General features: G+C 41.5%; 1 protein-coding gene across 1 annotated transcript in view; it reads left to right on the forward strand.

Moving 5' to 3' along the window:
- fstl5 (follistatin-like 5) overlaps window positions 1–11,894 on the forward strand; it is a 179,908-nt gene extending 168,014 nt beyond the window's left edge. The window contains exon 16 of the mRNA XM_088343264.1: window positions 7,028–11,894. Coding sequence (XP_088199390.1) covers window positions 7,028–7,730 — 703 coding nt within the window. The 3' untranslated portion in view covers window positions 7,731–11,894. The remainder of the gene's footprint in view (window positions 1–7,027) is intronic.
- Window positions 11,895–20,412: the final 8,518 nt, after the last annotated feature.

Below are 20,412 nucleotides of genomic sequence, written 5' to 3' on the forward strand. Positions count from 1 at the left end.
TTCTGGACTTCGGGAGACCGGAGAGTAGTGCATTACAATAATCGAGACGGGAGGTAACAAATGCATGAATTATAGTTTCCGCATCAGACTGTGACAGTATTGAACGGATTTTGGCAATGTTACGAAGATGGAAGAAAGCGGTTCTAGTAATTTTCTTTACATGCATCTCAAAGGTTAGATCAGGGTCAAATATGACACCTAAATTTTTAACTGAGTCACTCTGTGTGATGTGACATTTGTCAATGTTCACAGCAGTTTTTGAGAATAAGTCACGGCATTTAGATGGACCAATGACTAACATTTCGGTCTTTTCAGAGTTAAGACGCAAGAAATTGAGTGACATTCACTCTTTTATCTCAGTGAGGCAGGCCTCCAAATTTCCACAGTTTAGTGTGGAAGATTCCTCCAACGGAAGATAGAGTTGAGTGTCGTCTGCGTAGCAGTGGAAGCTGATATTGTACTTGCGAATAATGTCACCTAATGGAAGCATGTAAATGTTGAAAAGAAGGGGGCCAAGCACTGAACCCTGCGGAACACCGCAGGTAACATTAAAGGGCTCAGATGTCATTTCACCATATTTAACACAGTGCGTCCTATCTGAGAGGTAGGATCTGAACCACGAGAGGACGGTTCCTGAGAGACCAATCCATTTTTCCAACCGTTCTCGTAGGATATTGTGGTGCACTGTGTCAAAAGCAGCACTAAGATCCAGCAGCAGCAAAAGTGATGAAGCGCCAGAATCCATTGACATTAGGAGATCATTTGTTACCTTGATCAGAACTGTCTCAGTAGAGTGGTTAGCCCTGAATCCTGATTGCATGGATTCAAAAAGGTTATTCTCGGATATGAAAGCATTCAGCTGCTGTGCCACTACTTTTTCGAGTACTTTAGAGAGGAAAGGTAGGTTTGACACAGGTCTGTAATTACTTAATATTTCTGGATCAAGGTTGGGTCGTTTCAGTGTGGGTTTAATAACGGCGGACTTAAAAGCTGCTGGAACTACACCTGAGGAGAGTGATATGTTTATAATATTTAGAACTGAAGGTCCAAGGACGCCAAAAAGACTTTTAATAAGTGAACCTGGGAGCGGGTCGAACTGGCAAGTTGTCGGTTTGGCCGCATTTACCACCTGTTTGAGATCATCAAGTGACAGTTCACTAAAACCGGCCATTTTCCCAAGGCAGCCACCCTGTCCCAGTACACTTCGACATTTAGCTCGAAGGAGCCAGGAATTGAACCTGCGACCACTTGTGTCCAAGACGAGCGCACTTAGGTTCATTAAAACTGGCAACTGTTGAGGCTGAGGCTTCACTAGCTGAGGACCTTAATCAGTTCTTCGCTCGCTTTGAAGCTGAAAGGCCACAAACAGCCACATCACACCCACCAACAACCAGCAGCAACTCCCTCACATTTCAGGAGCACGAAGTTAGGCGTGCGCTGAATACCATAAACCCCAGGAAGGCAACTGGCCCGGATGGAGTACCAGGGAGGGTACTCAGGGACTGTGAGCACGAAGTTAGGCGTGCGCTGAATACCATAAACCCCAGGAAGGCAACTGGCCCGGATGGAGTACCAGGGAGGGTACTCAGGGACTGTTCCAATCCGCTGGCTGGGGTCTTCACCGCCATCTTCAACCGGTCCCTGTCACAGGCGACCGTCCCACCTTGCCTCAAAACCTCCACCATCATTCCCATCCCCAAAAAGTCAGCAGTGGAAAGCCTCAACGACTACAGGCCTGTAGCTCTTACGCCTGTGGTCATGAAGTGCTTCGAGAGGTTAGTGTCCCGGCACATCAAAAACTCCCTGCCACTCACACTGGACCCCCACCAGTTTGCCTACAGGGCAAACCGCTCCACTGACGACGCCATAAACACAGCACTTCACACCGTGCTGAAACACCTGGACCACCGGGGGAGCTACGTCAGAATGCTCTTTCTGGACTTCAGCTCAGCCTTCAACACCATTATCCCGGAGATCCTGGTGGAGAAACTTGCACACCTAGGACTCTCTCCCTCCATCTGCCACTGGATAATGGACTTCCTCTCCAACCGCCCACAGTCGGTGAAACTCGGTACCCACGTCTCTCCCACCCTAACACTGAACACTGGCTCCCCCCAAGGTTGTGCACTGAGCCCCCTGCTTTTCACCCTCTACAGCTCCGACTGCTCACCGACCGACCCACCCCACAAACACTATAATTAAGTTCGCTGACGATACCACCTTGATCGGCCTCATCTCTGAAGGGGACGAGGCGGCATACAGGGATGAGGTGGAGTCACTTTCAACGTGGTGTTCGGAAAACCACCTCATATTGAACACCACAAAAACAAAAGAACTGATTCTGGATTTCAGAAGGAATGGCAGGAATCCAGCACCACTCACCATAAAAGGAGACTGTAGAGAGAGTCCACTCTTTCAAATTTCTGGGTGTGCACATCTCCGACGACCTCTCCTGGTCTGCAAACACCAGAGCGGTGGTAGAGAAGGCCCAGCAGCGACTGCACTTCCTGAGATTGCTCAGGAAAAATAACCTAAAACAGCAGCTGCAGGTGTCCTTCTACAAAGCCACAGTGGAGAGCATCCTAACATACTGCATCACGGTGTGGTATGCTGGGTGCACAGCAGCAGACAGGAAAAAGCTCCAGAGGATCATCAAAACAGCCCAGAGAATCGTCGGCTGCTCTCTGCCCAGTCTGGAGGACATTGCCTGCTCTCGCTACCTCAGCAGAGCAGAAAACATCATCAAGGACTTTTCTCACCCCGGCCACCACCTCTTCGACCTGCTGCCTTCCGGCAAGCGCTACAGGTCACACAAAGCAAAAACAAACAGACTCAGAGACAGTTTCTTCCCCACAGCCATTACCACCCTAAACAGACACCGCACAAAAAAACTGAAACTTGTGCCAACACTACCTCATACGAATATAATGGTACTCATGTCTATGTTCTTGCACATGTCGACTGCACTACGTTTACTGCTCACCTTGCACAATGTCTGATCATTTCCTTTTTTCTGCACTATGATGTCTATGTTTGCACCAATGCATATGCTGACTATTTTTGCACTATGATGACTTTGCACCAAATGCAATATTGCACAACCCTTACGATACCAACGGTATCACGACAACACTGTATGTAACATCCCACATGCCGACATTTCTTGTGTAAATACCATGTAAATTATAACTATAGCCTTATCCCCCTTGTTTTATAACCTTATCTTCTCTGTTCCTTTATCTTCTTGGCTCATACCTCACTGTGAATGTGTAAAACTGGAGTGTCATGCCCAATTTCGTTGTCACAATATGTTAACCCATTTTGTAACAATGACAATAAAGGTATATTCTATTCTATTCTATTCTAAAATAATTTGCAATGACCCTTTACATCAAAGGCAGGCAAACTTTAGGTTTGCAGCCCGCATTTGGTTGAAAAATTTGGCCAAGGGGCCTGTCCCGGAGCGCATTGAAATCTGAAAGATAAGAGCGGGCATGTCCATTCAAACGTTTGTGTGAAAATAACAAAAAAAATCCCATTTTGAAATGACAGGGAGCCACTGCAAGTTTGCTAAAACACATGAATTATATCAGCATTAGATTGGTATTGCAAAGTGGGTAATATCAGGCAGTAACCCTACACTGTCATGCCCTGCTGATGACACCAGCCAGACTAAAGTCCATGCAGAATTTATACAGGTCCGGAGAAGCATTACCCTCCCTACTTCTACGTTGATGATTTGATGCTATTCTGTCGGCTTGTTGCGAAATATGTTAACATATGTGTGTTTGTATAGATAGATAGATAGATAGATAGAGAGAGAGCGAGAAGTAGAGAGAGAGAGGGAGAGAGGCCCCCTTGCTGTTTAAACTTTTTTTATACTGATGACCTAAACCAAACTCAAAATGTGATCAAAATCCAGGATCCACGAGCAGCATTCTGCATATGTAAAAGATTTACAGCCCCGTAAATCTGCCTCTTATCTGTCAGCGGCACGTACAAATGGAGAACTCTGGCGGCAGGCGCGCGATGCAATCTGCGGATCGATGATTGCCTCGACTGGGACGGCGATAATAATACACGGCCCCGCTGCCACCCGCCGAATGAAGAACGTTCAAATCGTATAAACAGATGAGGAACCACATAGAGATTGAGACGCCGACAGGCTTGGGCGGACTGTCCCTGTCAGGAGCTTGCATGCCTTTTTATCCTACATCGAAGAGGAATACTCCATTACGGCATTCTTTGGGATTTGCAGTTTGATTGAGTGTTTTTTTTGTGACAGCACGGTTGTGCGTTAAGATGAATGTTAGATATGAATGTGAACCAAAAAGGGAACACACTGTATTGTATACACTGTATATGAGATGCCTCTCGTCTTAATAAACTGGTAAGGAAAGCGAGCTCTGTTGTGGGCACAGAGCTGGACAGCCTGACAACAGTAGTTGAGAGACGGGCACTGAAAAAGCTGCGGTCAATCATGGACAATTCATCACATCCACTACGCAGCAACATCTCCAAACGGAAGAGCAGCTTCAGCGACAGACTGCTGTCACATTTTTGTTCCACAAACAGACTGAGATCATTTCTTCCTCATGCCATGTGGTTCTTTAACTCCACCCGGGGGATTAAAAGCCCACATTAAACCACACCCCCACATTGCATATTACCCTATTTTTATTGCATTACATTACTTTTTCTGCTTTAAACTGCACAATCTTTTAAATAAATTTGAAAAAAGGAAACTGTTTCTTGTTTGGTTCAAAGTTTTGTCAATCCACCCTGGGTTGCTGGGTCTTCAAGTCAGACCAGTTGAGGGCCACTGCTCTACAAGGCGGTCATTTAAATGTTTTCAGACGTCACTACGTTGTTTTGCATTTGGAGCACATGCGTGTTACAAAAGAGCAGCTCGCTCTTTTCCTTCGTGCTACCATGAAAAAAGAATATAGAAAAAATAATATAGAAAAAAGAATGAGCCACGCTTTATTTAAAGCTGCATTATTTAAAATGTAGCAAAAAAAGTAGCTTCTTGTAGTCTGGAATTCACAATAATGTAATAGAATTCATTGTCATTGAAACATTTCAAATGCAAAATGAAATTAAAAAGTATTAACGTTGAAGATCATAAGATTTATTCTTCCAACTCATCAACAATTTTACAAATTTCACTATGTACATTGCCTGAGAAACGGCACACGTTAACTCGGTAATAGGGCTCCTGCCAAACACGCTGAAGCATATCTTGAGTAATAATCTCTAGCAAATTACTATATTTTTTTCTTTGTACACACAATTCATATGTGCGTTAGGTAGTTCAGGAAAATGCATATATTTATTCTAATAATGAATTCTTAGTCTGTGTGTATTTGAAAAGTGTAATGATTGTGGTCATTAAATGACCGCACCCATTTGTGATTCAATAAGATAAAGAATGGCTAGCAGAATTTAAAAAAGAAAAACCGTGCTCGGTCAGCCCTGTGAGTGATTTTATGAGACAATGTTGCAAACTTTTTTTTCTACATTTTCGTTCTTTTGTGCAAACTAGCAAGGTTATTTTTCCACGTAATGTCTTCCCAAGAAACATCTGATCCCTGATTGCTGCAAAACTGCTTACCCACACAAGAAACTTGGAGGACCAGATGTGCCAGTGTCGCATTGCGGGGACAATAATTAATGTTCCTTAGCGCTCGACTATTTGCTTGAATAAATGTAAAGTGTGTGTGAGAAAGTCGGGAGGGGCATTATCAGTTTGACTTTAGCCTCCAGCATTACTCCCCTGGATGAGACTACACATTTGTGTGTACCGGCTGCTGAATGTTGATGTTTGTTACCTCCAGGTAATTAGAAACAGGCCTTCGGGCGACACTAATACGTGCACTGAATCATTAGAGGAGGAGGAACAGGAAAATATTGCATTATTACAAAACTAATCGTATCAGGACATATCTAATTATGGTTTTAATGTTAATTACACAAGCCATTGTAGTCTGTAGATAAGTTTAATGTTGGGAGGCAGGAGAGGAACTATCATGTAAAAGAGGACTCTGCTTGAACTGTGTGTGGGACGAGGCAGGGAGTGAAAAGTAAACAAACTTGCAGAAGATCTAGTGCAGGTTCGGGGACATATGGCTCTTTTCATGAGTACGTATGGCTTGGAGATGATATACGTATAGCGCAATGATTTACTGTCCTGATTTGGTATTGGGTTCGGTCCAGCATATATAGAGCTCAGTCTTAACCATACTTTAAGCTCAAAGTGTCACCCCATTAGACCCTGTTTTGGTTTTACATCACGAAAGAATCCTTTAAATGGAAGCTCATAAAACAATGTATGTTCACTGTTGAAGCAATACAATGATGGTAATCAACAGAACAAACTGTAAACACCCAAAAACTGCAAAAATAGACTAACTTCTCCTCTTAAAGGGTGTCATACATATTCCATATGTCACCGCAGTGTTTTGTATTTAGAGCGCGTTTTTTCTGGAAAAGAGAATCTCGTTGTTATTGTTCACGCCACGGGAAAAAGAATAAGCCACAAGGTATTTAAGGCTGTATTGTTTAAAATGTTGCAAAAAAGTGCCGGGTTGTAGTCCAGGATTTATAGTACTTAGAAAGAAAGTGGGCTTATGCTCTGTGTTACAAAGGTAGCAATCCAGGTTGCCATTCAATATTTGTCTTACATCACCTTGTTTGACTTCCAATTCCCAAACTCTGGTGCATGTTTTATCATAGTCTCCCTTAGCAAAAAACCATTTCATTTCAGATAGTCTATCAGAGCCATTGGACAGCCAGGTGTAGAAAATATAAAGATGAATGGATGGTCCTCTATGGAATCTAAGTGTGTTGTTTCGTCATCTCACCCAACAAAATACGTTGTTGACCTCTCCAGACACTTGATGACTTTTCAGCTCGCAACAAAGTAGTGAACAGTCGAGCCGAAGCGCTTTACTGACACGAGCGCAAAAATGCCACGATTAGCTATTGATTCAATTTTCTGTGTTGCTTCTCTCGCAATCTCCGACAGATTTGGCCTCATCTTTCACCGAGACGAGCCTGTCCTACGCAAGATCGACCTGGAGACCATGGCCTCCGTGAAGAACATCAGCCTTCGGGATTTCAACTGCATCCCTAAATCTGCGGCGTATACTCCGCTAGGCGGTTACTACTTCGTTAACTGCCGCCCCGACTCGACGGGAGCCGCTCAACCGCAAGTTATCGTGGACAGCGTGACGGACGTGGCGGTAGGCCAGAACGGCGACGTCACGGGTACGCCGCACGTGTCACCGGACGGGCGCTATCTAGTCACGGTGGACGACGGCGACGGCCTGATGCGGATTCAGACCGTTTCGGAACGGGGGCACATCGGGGAACCCTTCGACATCCACACAAACCTGCATATCTCGGACCTGGCTTTCCAGCGCTCCTTCACCGAGGCTCACCAGTACAATGTGTTCGGCAGCTCCGGCCGCCAAACCGACGTGCTCTTTGTGGAACTGCGCAGCGGTAAGGTCAAGATGATCAAGAGCTTGAAAGAGGCCATCAAGCCGTACGAGTGGCCATGGAGCTCAGGCAACCGGGCGCTGGCAGGAGGAGGGATTTTCGGCCAGTACCTAATGACGCCTTCACGCGAGTCCCTTTTCATCCTGGACGGCCGCCTCAACAAGCTCAACTGCGAAATCACCGACGTGGTCAAAGGAAACGTGTTGGCGTGGGTTGGGGAGTCTTAGTCTAGATCCATTGCCGAGTTTAGTCCCAGAGTGAATGTAACACATTTGAAAATGCTAATTGGCAATGCCTGACCATCTTGATCGATCCAAAAAGAAATTGGAGTCAGGGGAAATACTGTATTTATTTGTGCATAACGCACATTTTTCTGTACCTTAAAAGGAACTTAAAGTTTGTGTGGAGGTATTATGTTATTATACAGTGTACAGTCGTACATCCTCATACAACCTCAATTAGTTTCAGGATTGTGCTCATAGTTCAAATTGCTCATGTAACGAGCACATTTTCCAGTTAAAAAACAATTGAAAACGAATTGGTCCATTCTCAACCTCCTAGAAGCATCAAGGTTAACCCTTATTAACTATAAAAAAATTGTCCTGATTATTAAAACACATTCAAATAGTAATTCAACAAAAAAAAAACACAGTATAAGATAAATAAGATGGTGGTGTTTGGAATTTAAAACTTTGTTACTCTATTCCACCATCTCCTGGCTTGAAGTCATGTCTGCAGCCTCAGTTAGCTCATTTATGATATGCGTGCAAGAGCGTGCATTTTCTAATACACACTGGACTTTTTATCATCATTTTGGGGGTTCGTGTTTGAACTGTTTTTGAATCAGGCATTTTCCTACTTTTATCATTTTCGTACTATGCTAACAAAAAAACTGATGATGAGCTTAAAGTCAAACTTCAACCTCTCCACTCTCGCCTTCTTTTCTTCTACCTACTTTGTTGCGTATTCCAAACGGCGTAAAAGATATAAGCAGATAGGCACAGTGGGAAAAATTACCAAAAAAAAAGATTTGTACTCAGTTGGGCATTGTTAACACGTATTTAATAGAGAACATATTCTACTTTCAACTTTAAGGACACCTAAAAAGACGCACCCCACCTTTAACGATATAAAATGCGAGTTTATTATGAGGTAGTCGCCGTAATGAAGGTGTGTGCATGGCGCGGGAGGAGTGACAGGGAAGAGACTTTATTGAACGTAAGCACTTACTGTACAGGTACAATTAAAGTTACTGTAAATTTCAGTTTTCATTCATCATTTTAATTAGCCTTTTTAATTTTACTCGCAACACTTTCCCTTTTTTATTTATTTATTTATTTATAAATAAAGGAAAAAGTTTGTCTTTGCCTCCCCTATAAAATGTTACATATATGTGTAAGGAAAATTGTCAATAAAAAGACCTGTAGCGCAACCAGTGAGCGGTTTCTAGTGGTGGCCTCTGGGAATGCTCGTAATTTCCGTCGTATGTGGAGCTACATTTTTTTCCAAATAAAACGCCCGTGTTTCGAAGTGCTCATATATAGAGGTATGACTGTACCGTATTTGTGTGTAACACGCATTTTTCTGTCCTTAAAAAGGAACTCAAAGTTTGGATGCACGTTATACACGAGGTTTTACGGTAGCATGTTCCCGTAATTGCGTAAAGATCAATAAAACATTGAATACAACCACATCTCTTCACCCAAAAGACACTTACAGTCTATTTTTACTAACAATATCAAAATCACTTGCTTGAATGTTCTATAAGAATTACGGTAATTCTCGATGGGTAGTGCGTAGAGGCACCTCGCCCACACTGGAGCGTATGTTAAGCATTGCTGTTTTGCGCAATTTCTAACATCTACAGTAATAACGTTTCAATTCAGTCTTATTGTTATTGATAAAATGATACGCATTACATGGCAACTCAGGATGTGAAGAGGAAGCATTCTGCAAATTCAAAGTTGCCGATCGAGCTGTAAATCAAAAAAATCGAGCAGCTACCCGAAAAATTACTATACCAGAAATCAATGTTAGAGATTGTAGAAAACAGAAAATTGTCCTGGAAGACATAAATACAACCAAAAAAGCACAACAAGAGAAACAACTCTTTGATGTATCTAATGATAAATTGGACTTTGAAGAACATTAAATGCAGTTTTATCAGGTATTGTGTTTATAGTTTATGTCTCAATAAATGATCTTTATCGCGGCCACACATTTTCAACGTTTGAAAATGTTAGTGATGCCCGTTACACGCAAGTGCGTGTTATGCACAAATAAATATGGTAAATGTTTATATGAATACTTGCCATTTCTCTTAATTCACCCTTAGTTTTCCCCCGTGCCTTTAAGGAAAATTAATGTCCTTTTCCCTCACCTCTTTTGATTTAAACACATTCCCCTAACCAGATTCTGTCTACAGCAGGGGTCTCAAACCAAATTTCCCTGAGGGCTGCTGGAGCTATAGTCTAGGTAGGGTTAAACCAATTTTGGGTTTTCCCACAAAATAATTCAGATAGAAACATCCCACTGTTTTCAAATATAACTTTTTAAGTTCCCTACACAAAATAGTTCTAAAAAACTGGGGGGAGGGGGCAGTGGTGGAATTAAAAAGCAAAAATTCATAGAAAAATAAAATCATTCATAAATCAATCCTCAATCAGCTAGGGCTACACTTAAAGGGACAGTGTATATTATTTAGTGCATTTATTGGTTCAACAATACATTTGAAATTATCAATTTAAATAATTAGCAAAAGTACATTAACTAACATATAGATGCGCATTTTTAAATACTCTTAGGTTGAGACATTATTTTAAATTAAATGAGCCTCACCTAGAGGAGTTTGTGTTTTTCCTTGTGCTTTTTAGCACTTGCTTTCTTTTGTATTACAGGATACAACATCCAGTGACATAATGTTACAATATTACAAAAAACAAAAATAATTGGAGAAAATTGTGTTTTTTTGTCACTTTGGGTGTCTGTCATTTTCATTCTTATTTGTGGTTTTCACCACTAGTTTTCGATTGTTTGACAGAATACTACAACATCTAGTGGTAAAACAATACACACTGTCCCTTTAACTTTCTTGTTAAGGACTCAAACTATCATCCTGAGGGCCTATACATTTTCAATCCAAAATAATAATCCAGTTTGTGTTGTTGTTACGGGGGATAGTGGGCAAACTACGACCCACAGGCCACATGTGGTCTGTCATGCTTTTTCATCCGGCCCAACAAACGAAAATGGTCAGAATATAATGACAATAAACAGTAAAAAAAAGTACTACTAATATAAAAATTAGGGTTCTTTTTGTCCCTTTGTGTGTCTACAACAAAAAGACTACTGCGGAAAATCTACAAAACTAAATATCAAATCGAGTGTTTAAAAAGGGGGACCCAATGTATTATTTTTGCTTTCGTTCAGGAAAGAATAAAATACTGAAGGAATACTACAAAAATACCACTGCAGTAATACTATAATACAAAATACTATTTCTTATGTACTTCAAACTTACTATGAAAAGACTAAAAAAATACTATAGAAATACTACGAAAACACTACTATGGAAATATTTCTTCAAAATAAAACTACAGTAATACTACAAAAACTATGAATATACTACAAAAATTCTACTCGAAAAAAAACAAGATGCTACAGAAATACAACTGCAGAAATGCTACAAACATAATAAAAATATACGCCTACAATAATACTACAAAACTAAATACCAAAAATAGTGCTTAAAACAGGGTCCTCATATATTCTCGTATATTTTTTTGTTTTAATTGTAACTGTTCAACACCAATTTGATGGCCCCTGACTCCAAACAGTTGCCAACCCCTGCGCTTATTGGAGGGAAAATACAACCATTTTTCATTCATTAAGAGCCAATCTGTCATTACGAAAGATTCAAACTCTGGACCAAACAAAAAAAGGGACACATTAGACTAGAATAGGATGTACAAGCGCAACTCCTCATCTAATTGTATTGAGAATGGGTTTCGATGATGACAATGGACACCTTTCTATGCATTAAAAATCCCAATGACAACAGCATCTGAACAATTTACGGACTTTTGCAATGTATATAGGCTCCGAAATCTGTTCCTTTTCACCGTGTGTTGTGTTTCACTCACCACTTTTACTGCTTTGTAGTTTTTGTATTTATTTATAATTTGGACGGCGTGGACAGCCAATCCGATTGGTTCGTTCCAACTGTACAGATCAAAAAACGAGTAACGGAGACTGAGCGCATTGCAATCACTGATTTCCATATCCATTGTAGACATGTTTTGTGTGTTCCTTGATGCAATTGCTATTTATAAATATATAATTGAAAACAAGGCTTGTCATTTTACCCCACAATAAAATCGACATCAATGAAACAGTGTGACATCTCATCTTTCCATTATGACGAAGTCCGAGGCATACACCTATCAATTTAACACTTTCTAGTTTTCAGGTCAGGAAAACAGCATGGAGTAACAAGTTGGATCACAACCGCGTATTGCAATTATTTTAGAAAGTGTGTGGACTATAATGTGAGTCATTCATTTCTATTATAAAAAGTATTGTTTTGCACTACAACATGCACCAATTGACAATGCCAAGTTATACAGTGATGCGTGGTGAGATTTATGTCCGGTGAGGCGCAGTCAGACTTACGAATAAATGAACCTTCATTTTCTTCGTTTGACGGCAGAGCAAGAAAGCAATATATAAACTGTAGCATAGACAAATATATTCTATTTTCTTACCTTGACTTATAAATAAAGTCAATGCGCTGCTCCTTTTAAATAAAAGCATCAAGAGATGAGAAATAGCCCATTCTAAAAAAAGTCCATGCAACGAAAAATAAATTACTGCATGGCGTTTTTTTCTACCTAAAAAAACTCAAACGTTTAGTCTGGTGTGGTTCAAAGGCTGAAAACCCTGGAGCCATCTTTTGCCATCCCTAGCTCTTTTAAGTGTGGATAAGCTTTTCCTTAGGTCCTGTTCCTCACATGCTTGGTATGTGCCTTTCCACAAATCATTTTTTATTTAGAACACTATTTATTTTGCGTTTATTGTATTTTAACTATTGAGTGTGTCTGTGTATTCGGTGTTTTGGATTGTTGGGTGGAAATAAAGGAAGGGATTTAAACAGCACTTTTAATTGGAAATTTCTTTATTTGATTTAATTCTAAAGGACATTAAATACATTGTAAATTTTATGTTGGTATTTTGTTCATAGTTAATGTTGTCATTTATGATTTTAATCATAGTGAAATGTATTCAATGTTTGTCAATTACAATAAGAGGTAAGATCTTAGTTCTGTATGTGCAGTAAATCTATTGTTTAGTGCTGAGATATGCGCAAAATCGGAATCCTTTATCGCCCAGTCTTTTTTTTATATTGCAATAGTATTTGTCCTATGATACTCTTGCACTGTACTGCTGTAGTGCAGATCGATTATTTGTAAAAAAAAATTAAATACCCTGTACCCAAACTATGTAAATACAGAACTTAAATTTGTGGTTGATAATCAAAGCTCTAATGCATATTTAAGTAGTATATTCATTACCTTTTTTATTGATTTGAAGGGCACTTTGAAAGACCCCATTGTCATACATTTTATAATAAATAAGTGTAAAGATTACATTCCATTTGGATTTTTGATCAATAGATATTTGACAAAACCCAAGAACAAATCAATACCACTTGAAAAGCATTTAAAATTATAGTAAGTTACACTTTTCATCGACAAAGTTTGGCGTTCTCTAATTTGTTACTGCAGCATGAGCAAAATTGATGTTCTTGCTCAAATGCTGCATTTGACCACTAGATAGCAGTGTATCCAAACAAATACAATAGACTGCTCTCAATCTCCCGGTCGGTCTACGTTCCTATCCTCACCTATGGTCATGACCGAAAGAACACGATCCCGGATACAAGTGGCCGAAATGAGTTTCCTCCGCAGGGTGGCTGGGTTCTCCCTTTGAGATAAGGTGAGAAGCTCAGTTATCCGGGAGGGACTCAGTGTAGAGCCACTGCTCCTCCGCGTTGAGAGGAGCCAGTTAAGGTGGCTCGGGCATCTGATAAGGACGCCTCCCTCGGGAGGTGTTCCGGGCATGTCCCACCGACAGGAGGCCCCGGGGGCGACCCAGGACACGTTGGAGAGACTATGTCTCTCGGCTGGCTTGGGAACGCCTCGGGGTCCCGTCGGATGAGCTGGAGGAGGTGGCTGGGGATAGGGACGTCTGGGCTTCCCTTTTAACGCTGCTGCCCCCGCGACCCGACCTCGGATAAGCGGAAGACAATGGATGGATGGATGAATGAATACACTTTCCCACGATCTACCAGTACTACCTCAGTGATCCTTGGATAAATCGCAATCACCCCTGATTTACAGTATTGCCGCAGTGCATCGTCATGAGGATAGGGACTTTTGTGAGGGATCTGTTCACCCTTTTGCTTTTCAGTTGTGTCTCACTTCCGCCAAAAAAAGAACAGTGAATGGAGAGTGGTTCAGCAGCCTTATTTCAACACACATTTGTTCTTTATTTTAAAGCAGGGGTCGGGGAACCAATGGCTCGCGAGCTATATATGGCTCTTTCTATGAGTACCTGTGGCTCAGAGACAAATTTGATTGCACGCAAATTTTCTCCATCTCGTTCAAAACTTGAGCCATTAATCCTGTTCAGATAGACACAAAGCCAAACCAAGGCTGAGTTCCAGAGCAGTACTTCGCAGAATATATAGGGCACTTTTTTCACTACAATTTAGAGTCAAGGTGTCACACAAAAGAAAAGACCTCGTTTTGGCTGTACAACGCTAAATAATCCTTTATATAAAAGCTCACTATATAATCTGTGTTCAGTTTACAGATACCTTGTGATGAATCCACAGAACAAACTGTAAATATGCCAAAACACCGGAAAGAGAACTTAAAGTTATTTGATTGGCTGAGTGGGAGGGATGGGTGGAGCTACGCAAAAACTGCAAGCACTCCCTCCCATCTCTCGCCCTACGCCATCTGCGCCAAAGGTGAGCACATCAGGCTCCCTGTTTGCAGAATGTTGCGACGTTTTTACAAAATAACTGCTTGCATCTGGTTTTGAAACCAATATGTATGAATAAAAGGGTCAAAATGAGTTTAACCGAACTTGAGTAATTGCAAGAAAGAGACAAGTTTAAAGTGGTACATTTGTTGATTTTGGGACACGGGCTCTGGCATTATTCTCTTTTCATAATTTTTATCAAATTATCAAAAATAAATGTGCTGAACACTAAGCTTTTGTCTGGGGCGTGGGTAAGGCAATTTAGTAAATTTGTCTCATAATATATGGTGTGGCTCTTTCCCAAAATAAAATTAATATATTTTGCCTTTATGGCTCTTTGAGTCAAAAAGGTTCCCAACCCCTGTTTAAAAGAATAACAGTAGGTCAGGCCTAGGCCATTTTACTTTTCAAACCAATATTGTTGCGTCGTACCCAGTGTAGTCTGGGACCCCAAATACGTGCCTCACGACATATCTGCCGACACTCAGTACAGTAATACATTGGATCTTAATTGTATTGATAATATAATGTAGAAATGCCGCAATTTCGAAAAAGAAAATCCAATAATTATGAACTTAGAGAGAGATCTTTGTGATTGAATAAATATAATCATTATATATATTTTAATTGTATTTTTCCATGCCTACCCAGACTGCACGCCACTGAAATTATAAAATATATAAAATGAGTACAACACAGGGTTAAAATATTTTGTCATCTAAAGTTAAAAAAGGAAAACTTAGCGAAGAAAATGTACAGTAGTCAGTTGCATGCAAAATGTATCCCAAACATACATAATGCATCCTAGATTTAAATTATTTCCTGCGCTTCTTTGAACATGAAACTCAACGTGAATGCGATTAAAGGTGCGAGTGCCGACGGCAAAATAAAAGGTATCCGTCTAGATTAAAAACGTACGTTACATTTTTAATCCCTAATTCATTCACCCGCAAGCAACGAGCACGTTGGGGATTTAAGAGCGGTTGGCAACAGACGGCGCCTTATAACGCGTTTCTCATGGTTGGGGGGGGGTGGGTTCTCATGAACGCGACTCTTAAATTAGATCTCATTACAACGAGCGGGTGTAGCGACACAGCGGTGGTAAAATGAAATGCAACATTTGATGGAGAAAAAGAAATGAGGAAGAGGGAACGGTGAATGGTAAAGGAGGAAATTTGAAAGAAAACAAGTAGGATGAGGACAGCAATCATATCAGAACTAATACAATTCACAGCTGCCCTCTAGAGTAATGAGAAATTGCCGTTACATTATTTCAGTGTTGGGGAAATACATCAATTTCCTTGAGCTGCTACCGTACTGTAGTGGAAGAATCTATGTGTGCCAATGATCCCAGGACCAATGTTGTCTTTGGGGTTTCAAGTCCCAGGAAGGGTCACCCATGGCCAGCAAGTCCTAAATGAGGGGCCAGATGAAGCGCAGTTCATGTTCTGACTTTACACTGCCTGGGCTCTGGTACCAGTCCTCTCGAGAGGGGTTGGTCTCTCTTCCACTCTTGAGTTGCCCGCGGTGAGATGCGCATATAAATTGCCCCATGACCAAGTGCCTATACGTTGGTGTTTACTCCATTGGACGAGAGGGTGGCCTCCCTCCGCTTTCGGTTGGGGGGACTGGTCCTGACTGTTGTTTTTGCTTACACACCAAAAAACAGTTTGGCGTACCCACCCAGCAGACTCCTTTATACTGCTGGTGGACTTAAATGCTCAGATCTGGAGGGGCATAGTTGGGAAGAATTGCCCCCTCCCCTGATCTAAACTCAAGAGGTGTTTTGTTATTGGGCTTTTGTGCTTGTCATAGCATATTCAAACATAAGGGTGTCCATTCGGCACTTGGCATCAGGAAACCCTTGATTGCAGTTTGATGATCGAATTTTTAGTTGTTTAATCAGTCTTGCGGCCGCATGTTATGGACACTCTGGTAAAGAGAGATAACCTGTCAACTGATCACCATCTGGTGGTGAGTTGGCTTCAATGGTGGGGAAGATGCCGGTTAGACCTTAAAGACCCAAGCGTGTTTTGAGGGTCTGTTGGGAACGTATAGAAGCAGACGGGGGACATTGAATCCGAGTGGACCTTGCCTCCATTGTTTAGGCAGCTGATTGGAGCTGTGGTCATAAGGTACGTGCTTACCAAAGCGGCAACCCGCAGAGTTCGTGGTGGTCACTGGTGGTAAGGGATGCTGTCAAGCTGAAGAGAGAATCTTATCAGGCCTTCCTGGCTTGTGGGATTTGGCTGGCCAAAAGGAATGTGGCTTCAGTAGTCTCTGAGGCAAAACCTTGGGCATGGGAGGAGTTTGGTGAGGCCATGGAAGACAACACAGCTATGAGGAATATCTGGTCATCTTTTTGTGAGGAAGCAGAGTCAAGGGACTCAGGGGTGGGCAAACATATCACTTGGGTTGAAGTTACTGTGGTCGCTAAAAAGCTTCTCAGTGACGAGTCCCCAAGGGTGGATCAGATCCACCCACAGTTCTAGAACCACTTACTGTTCCTGTAGAATTTGCCTAAAATCCTAATCCAGGATGTACCCAAAGTAAATTAAATATTGTTTGTGAACCGTTTGGAGAATATGGACCATTTTGGTATCTCTGCAAGTGCTACTAACATTGAGTATCTAAGTTGGAACACACAGCAACAGAAGGTTTTTATTCTCGCCTAAATTGTTTTTTGCAATCAAATGCCTGCAAGGCATAGACATCTAAGCTGGAAAACAGATATCTCGTCAAATTTCATCACAGTCTAAAAAAACCTCAACATAGTTTTTTTGTACACATTTTTCTAATGGTAAATCTCAACGTTTCTAAAAGTGTCCATTTAAAGGTGACCAGTTCACAGCCCTTAAAATTGACCATTCCTGTATTTTACTTTGGCTAATCTTTGGACATTGTGATAGAGTTAACGAGTTTGAGAAGTTAATTGTTGGAATTAAATATCAAAATGTACCGTTTACCAAATCGTTCGAATTAGTTATCTGACTCCATTAACCAAACACAACTTACACTCACCCAACAATTCATGCACGCTCGATTCTTGAGGGAAAAGATGAACCGGAAAGCAAACATTCTCAGATTTACTTCATTAACAATTTAACTAAGTGTACTCAATCGAAAACGGCCAAATTAGCGACGTTGGAGTCTCTGGGAAGCCTTTTTCTCAAGTCCTTTAGTTTTCTCCTATCGGCCTTCTTCTCCCCGCATAATGGCTTGTTGACTCCTCCCATGGGCGTGCCAAGTAGCCCCCCCTGGGCTTCACCATCTCGCCAAAGAGCGTCGCGATATCTGGAATACTCAATAACACCGAGCATTTCTACGTCATCAGGGCCTTTCTGCGTCTGGATGTGCTGATTATCTTATCAGCCTTACGTCCTGTTCCCGCCGTTCCTGTAAACAACATTTTCTACCAGGGTGCCCTGACCTCGCACCACAGCCCAGCCAGTGAATATCTTTTGCATTAAAAGTAATTTGTATTTGATCGTTTAAACTTCTTTATAGTCAAATGTACAAAATCCTTCAGAATCTATGATTGTGCACAGTTGCGCATAATAATGGTGCGTAAAAATGAATCACGATTGGATTTGAGCAGGTTTACCTTTGGCTCTGATTTGAATACACACCGTAAATGTGTACCTATTTTCCTTGGAAATTCCATTAACTAGCCAATGTGTCAATCCATATTTGATTCCCATCACTATTGACAAAAGATTTTTTTGAGCCAAATCGGTCATGACGGGGTTTTTTTTTTTAGGTTTTTTTAAAAACAGGACCTCGTAGGTTGTCACAGCCTAGAGACCATAAAAAAAGAAGCTTGCAAATGGCCCAAAGTGGTGTCAATCAAAAGGTCTGAACTGATTAAATCCTGGATCGTCAAACGATGCATGTGTGCTTTAAGGTATTTATTTTCATCTGTGGAGCAAACGTTTTAAACGGTTGGATTCACTGGACTTGCGCGAATGTAACACACCCATATTTCTGGGGAAGAAGTTCCCAGCACTTTTTTCAGACTGATCGTGATGTTTCTGTGATGAATATATATTTGAAACCTCTTGAATCCCAATACTTTAAGCTTTCCAATTATATGTGGCATTAAATATTTCAGTAAATGGTGACAGGGTAAAAACACTTTGTTTGAGTGTGTCCTGGTTGGCATGCCTCTGCAACAAATCGCATGGACATTGAGGACAGTACCTTTGGATTGGCGACTGCATTGGTGGTCCGCCTTCTAAAAAAGGGGACCAGAGAGTGTGTTCCAACTACAGGGGAAGCATTGTTCTCATTGTCTCCCAGGTAAGGTTTATCCAGAGGTACAGAGGAAGAGGGTCCGTGAGGAAGTCAAATCTCAGATTCAGGGGGAGCAGAGCGTTTTTTTTTTGTCTAGGCCGCAGAACAAATATAGACAGTGACAAATTTAAATATAATTATACCAAACGGGAGGCAGGATTTACCGCAACCACTGCACGAACCCCAAATATCAAGAACTTCAAACTCCCTGACTTGACTGTTCCTACGAGTCATGTTTTTTTCCCTCACATTCACGACCCGCTGAACAAAATTTTTTTCATCGCTCTAGCCACATAGGCAGCTGATTTATGAGAATATTCCAGTCGGCAGAACGAGCCTTAATAAAACATCCATGTGAATTGAAAGGAGGCGCCGGCGCTTTCTTAATTATCCGTCATGAAGCTTTATCTGCTGAGGGGGTCACGGCTGGATGGAGGGGTGGGGGGGTTCTACTATCTCACTTCTTTGTTAACTCCACGACTGGGCCGCTTCATTGCAGGGCCACCATGACGACCGGCGACGACTCGCGATCATTTTCGCCTTCTCATATAAATAGATTGGCGACGCCAGGCTAGTGAGAAAAAACTGGGCAGGGAGATTTAATTGGGTTTTCACGGGCACTTTCATGTGCTAAACCAGTTATTACTAGAATGGAATCACTTCCGTACCGTCCATCTCCAAATTTACACTGTAAATTGTCCCAAGAAAAAAGCAGTTTTAAAAAAGTCCAACTAGAATCACTAGCGCTAAAAGCTAAAACGTGTCATTAAAACAAAGAAAAGTTTCAGGACCAGAACGGAAACAGGACCCACTTGTGTTGCGTTTCTCACAAGTTTTATTGGAAGAAAGAGAAAGGGTTGCGCCCACAATCCGGTGATTGCTGGACGCGGGAAGTAGGTCGCTCTGAACGCGGAAGTGAATCTTCCGTGGCGAGCGATGGCGGTGTCAGGAACGGAAAAACAGGAGAGCAAAAATGTGGTCGGGGTCTGAAGCGAGTCATAAGCCTGGAAAGGAGAGTAGATGTGGTTGGGGACAAAAAGAGGTCGAAAGCCGGGACAGGAGAGTAGAAGTGGTCAGGATCAAAAACGGGTCAAAGCCGGGGGGCAGACAGGAGCAAAAAACAGGTGGGAGTCAGGGTCGGAAAGGCTTGCCTAGTGTTAACTGAGGTTCGCAGATGGACTGACAAAAGTGGACAGATAGGAGTGGGTTTGAATGGGAACAGGGAGCCAATCAGAGTCTAAGGCAGTTGGCGATAAAGGAGCGGACACAGGTGAAACACATCGGTAATCATGACCAAAAGAGGATAATATTTTTTTAATTGACAAGCATTATGACACGGTGTTGCCGAGCATTACATTGTAAAAATGTCACTACACAAACACTCAAACCTAATATACGCAAATAAAAGACGCCTCTAAACTACTTTAAAATAGCCATATACTAAAATAATTTCAAAAAATTAATAAGGTGTATACCTAAACATTAAAAAAATAATAATTATGTAGTTAATGATTTACATCCTGGTGAAAATGCTAAAACTATAACATTTTTAAACCATTCACCATACCT

The sequence above is a fragment of the Urocampus carinirostris genome, chromosome 9 (genome assembly GCF_059441175.1).
Source record: "Urocampus carinirostris isolate Australia breed hairy pipefish chromosome 9, RoL_Ucar_1.0, whole genome shotgun sequence".
NCBI classification, from domain to species: domain Eukaryota; kingdom Metazoa; phylum Chordata; class Actinopteri; order Syngnathiformes; family Syngnathidae; genus Urocampus; species Urocampus carinirostris.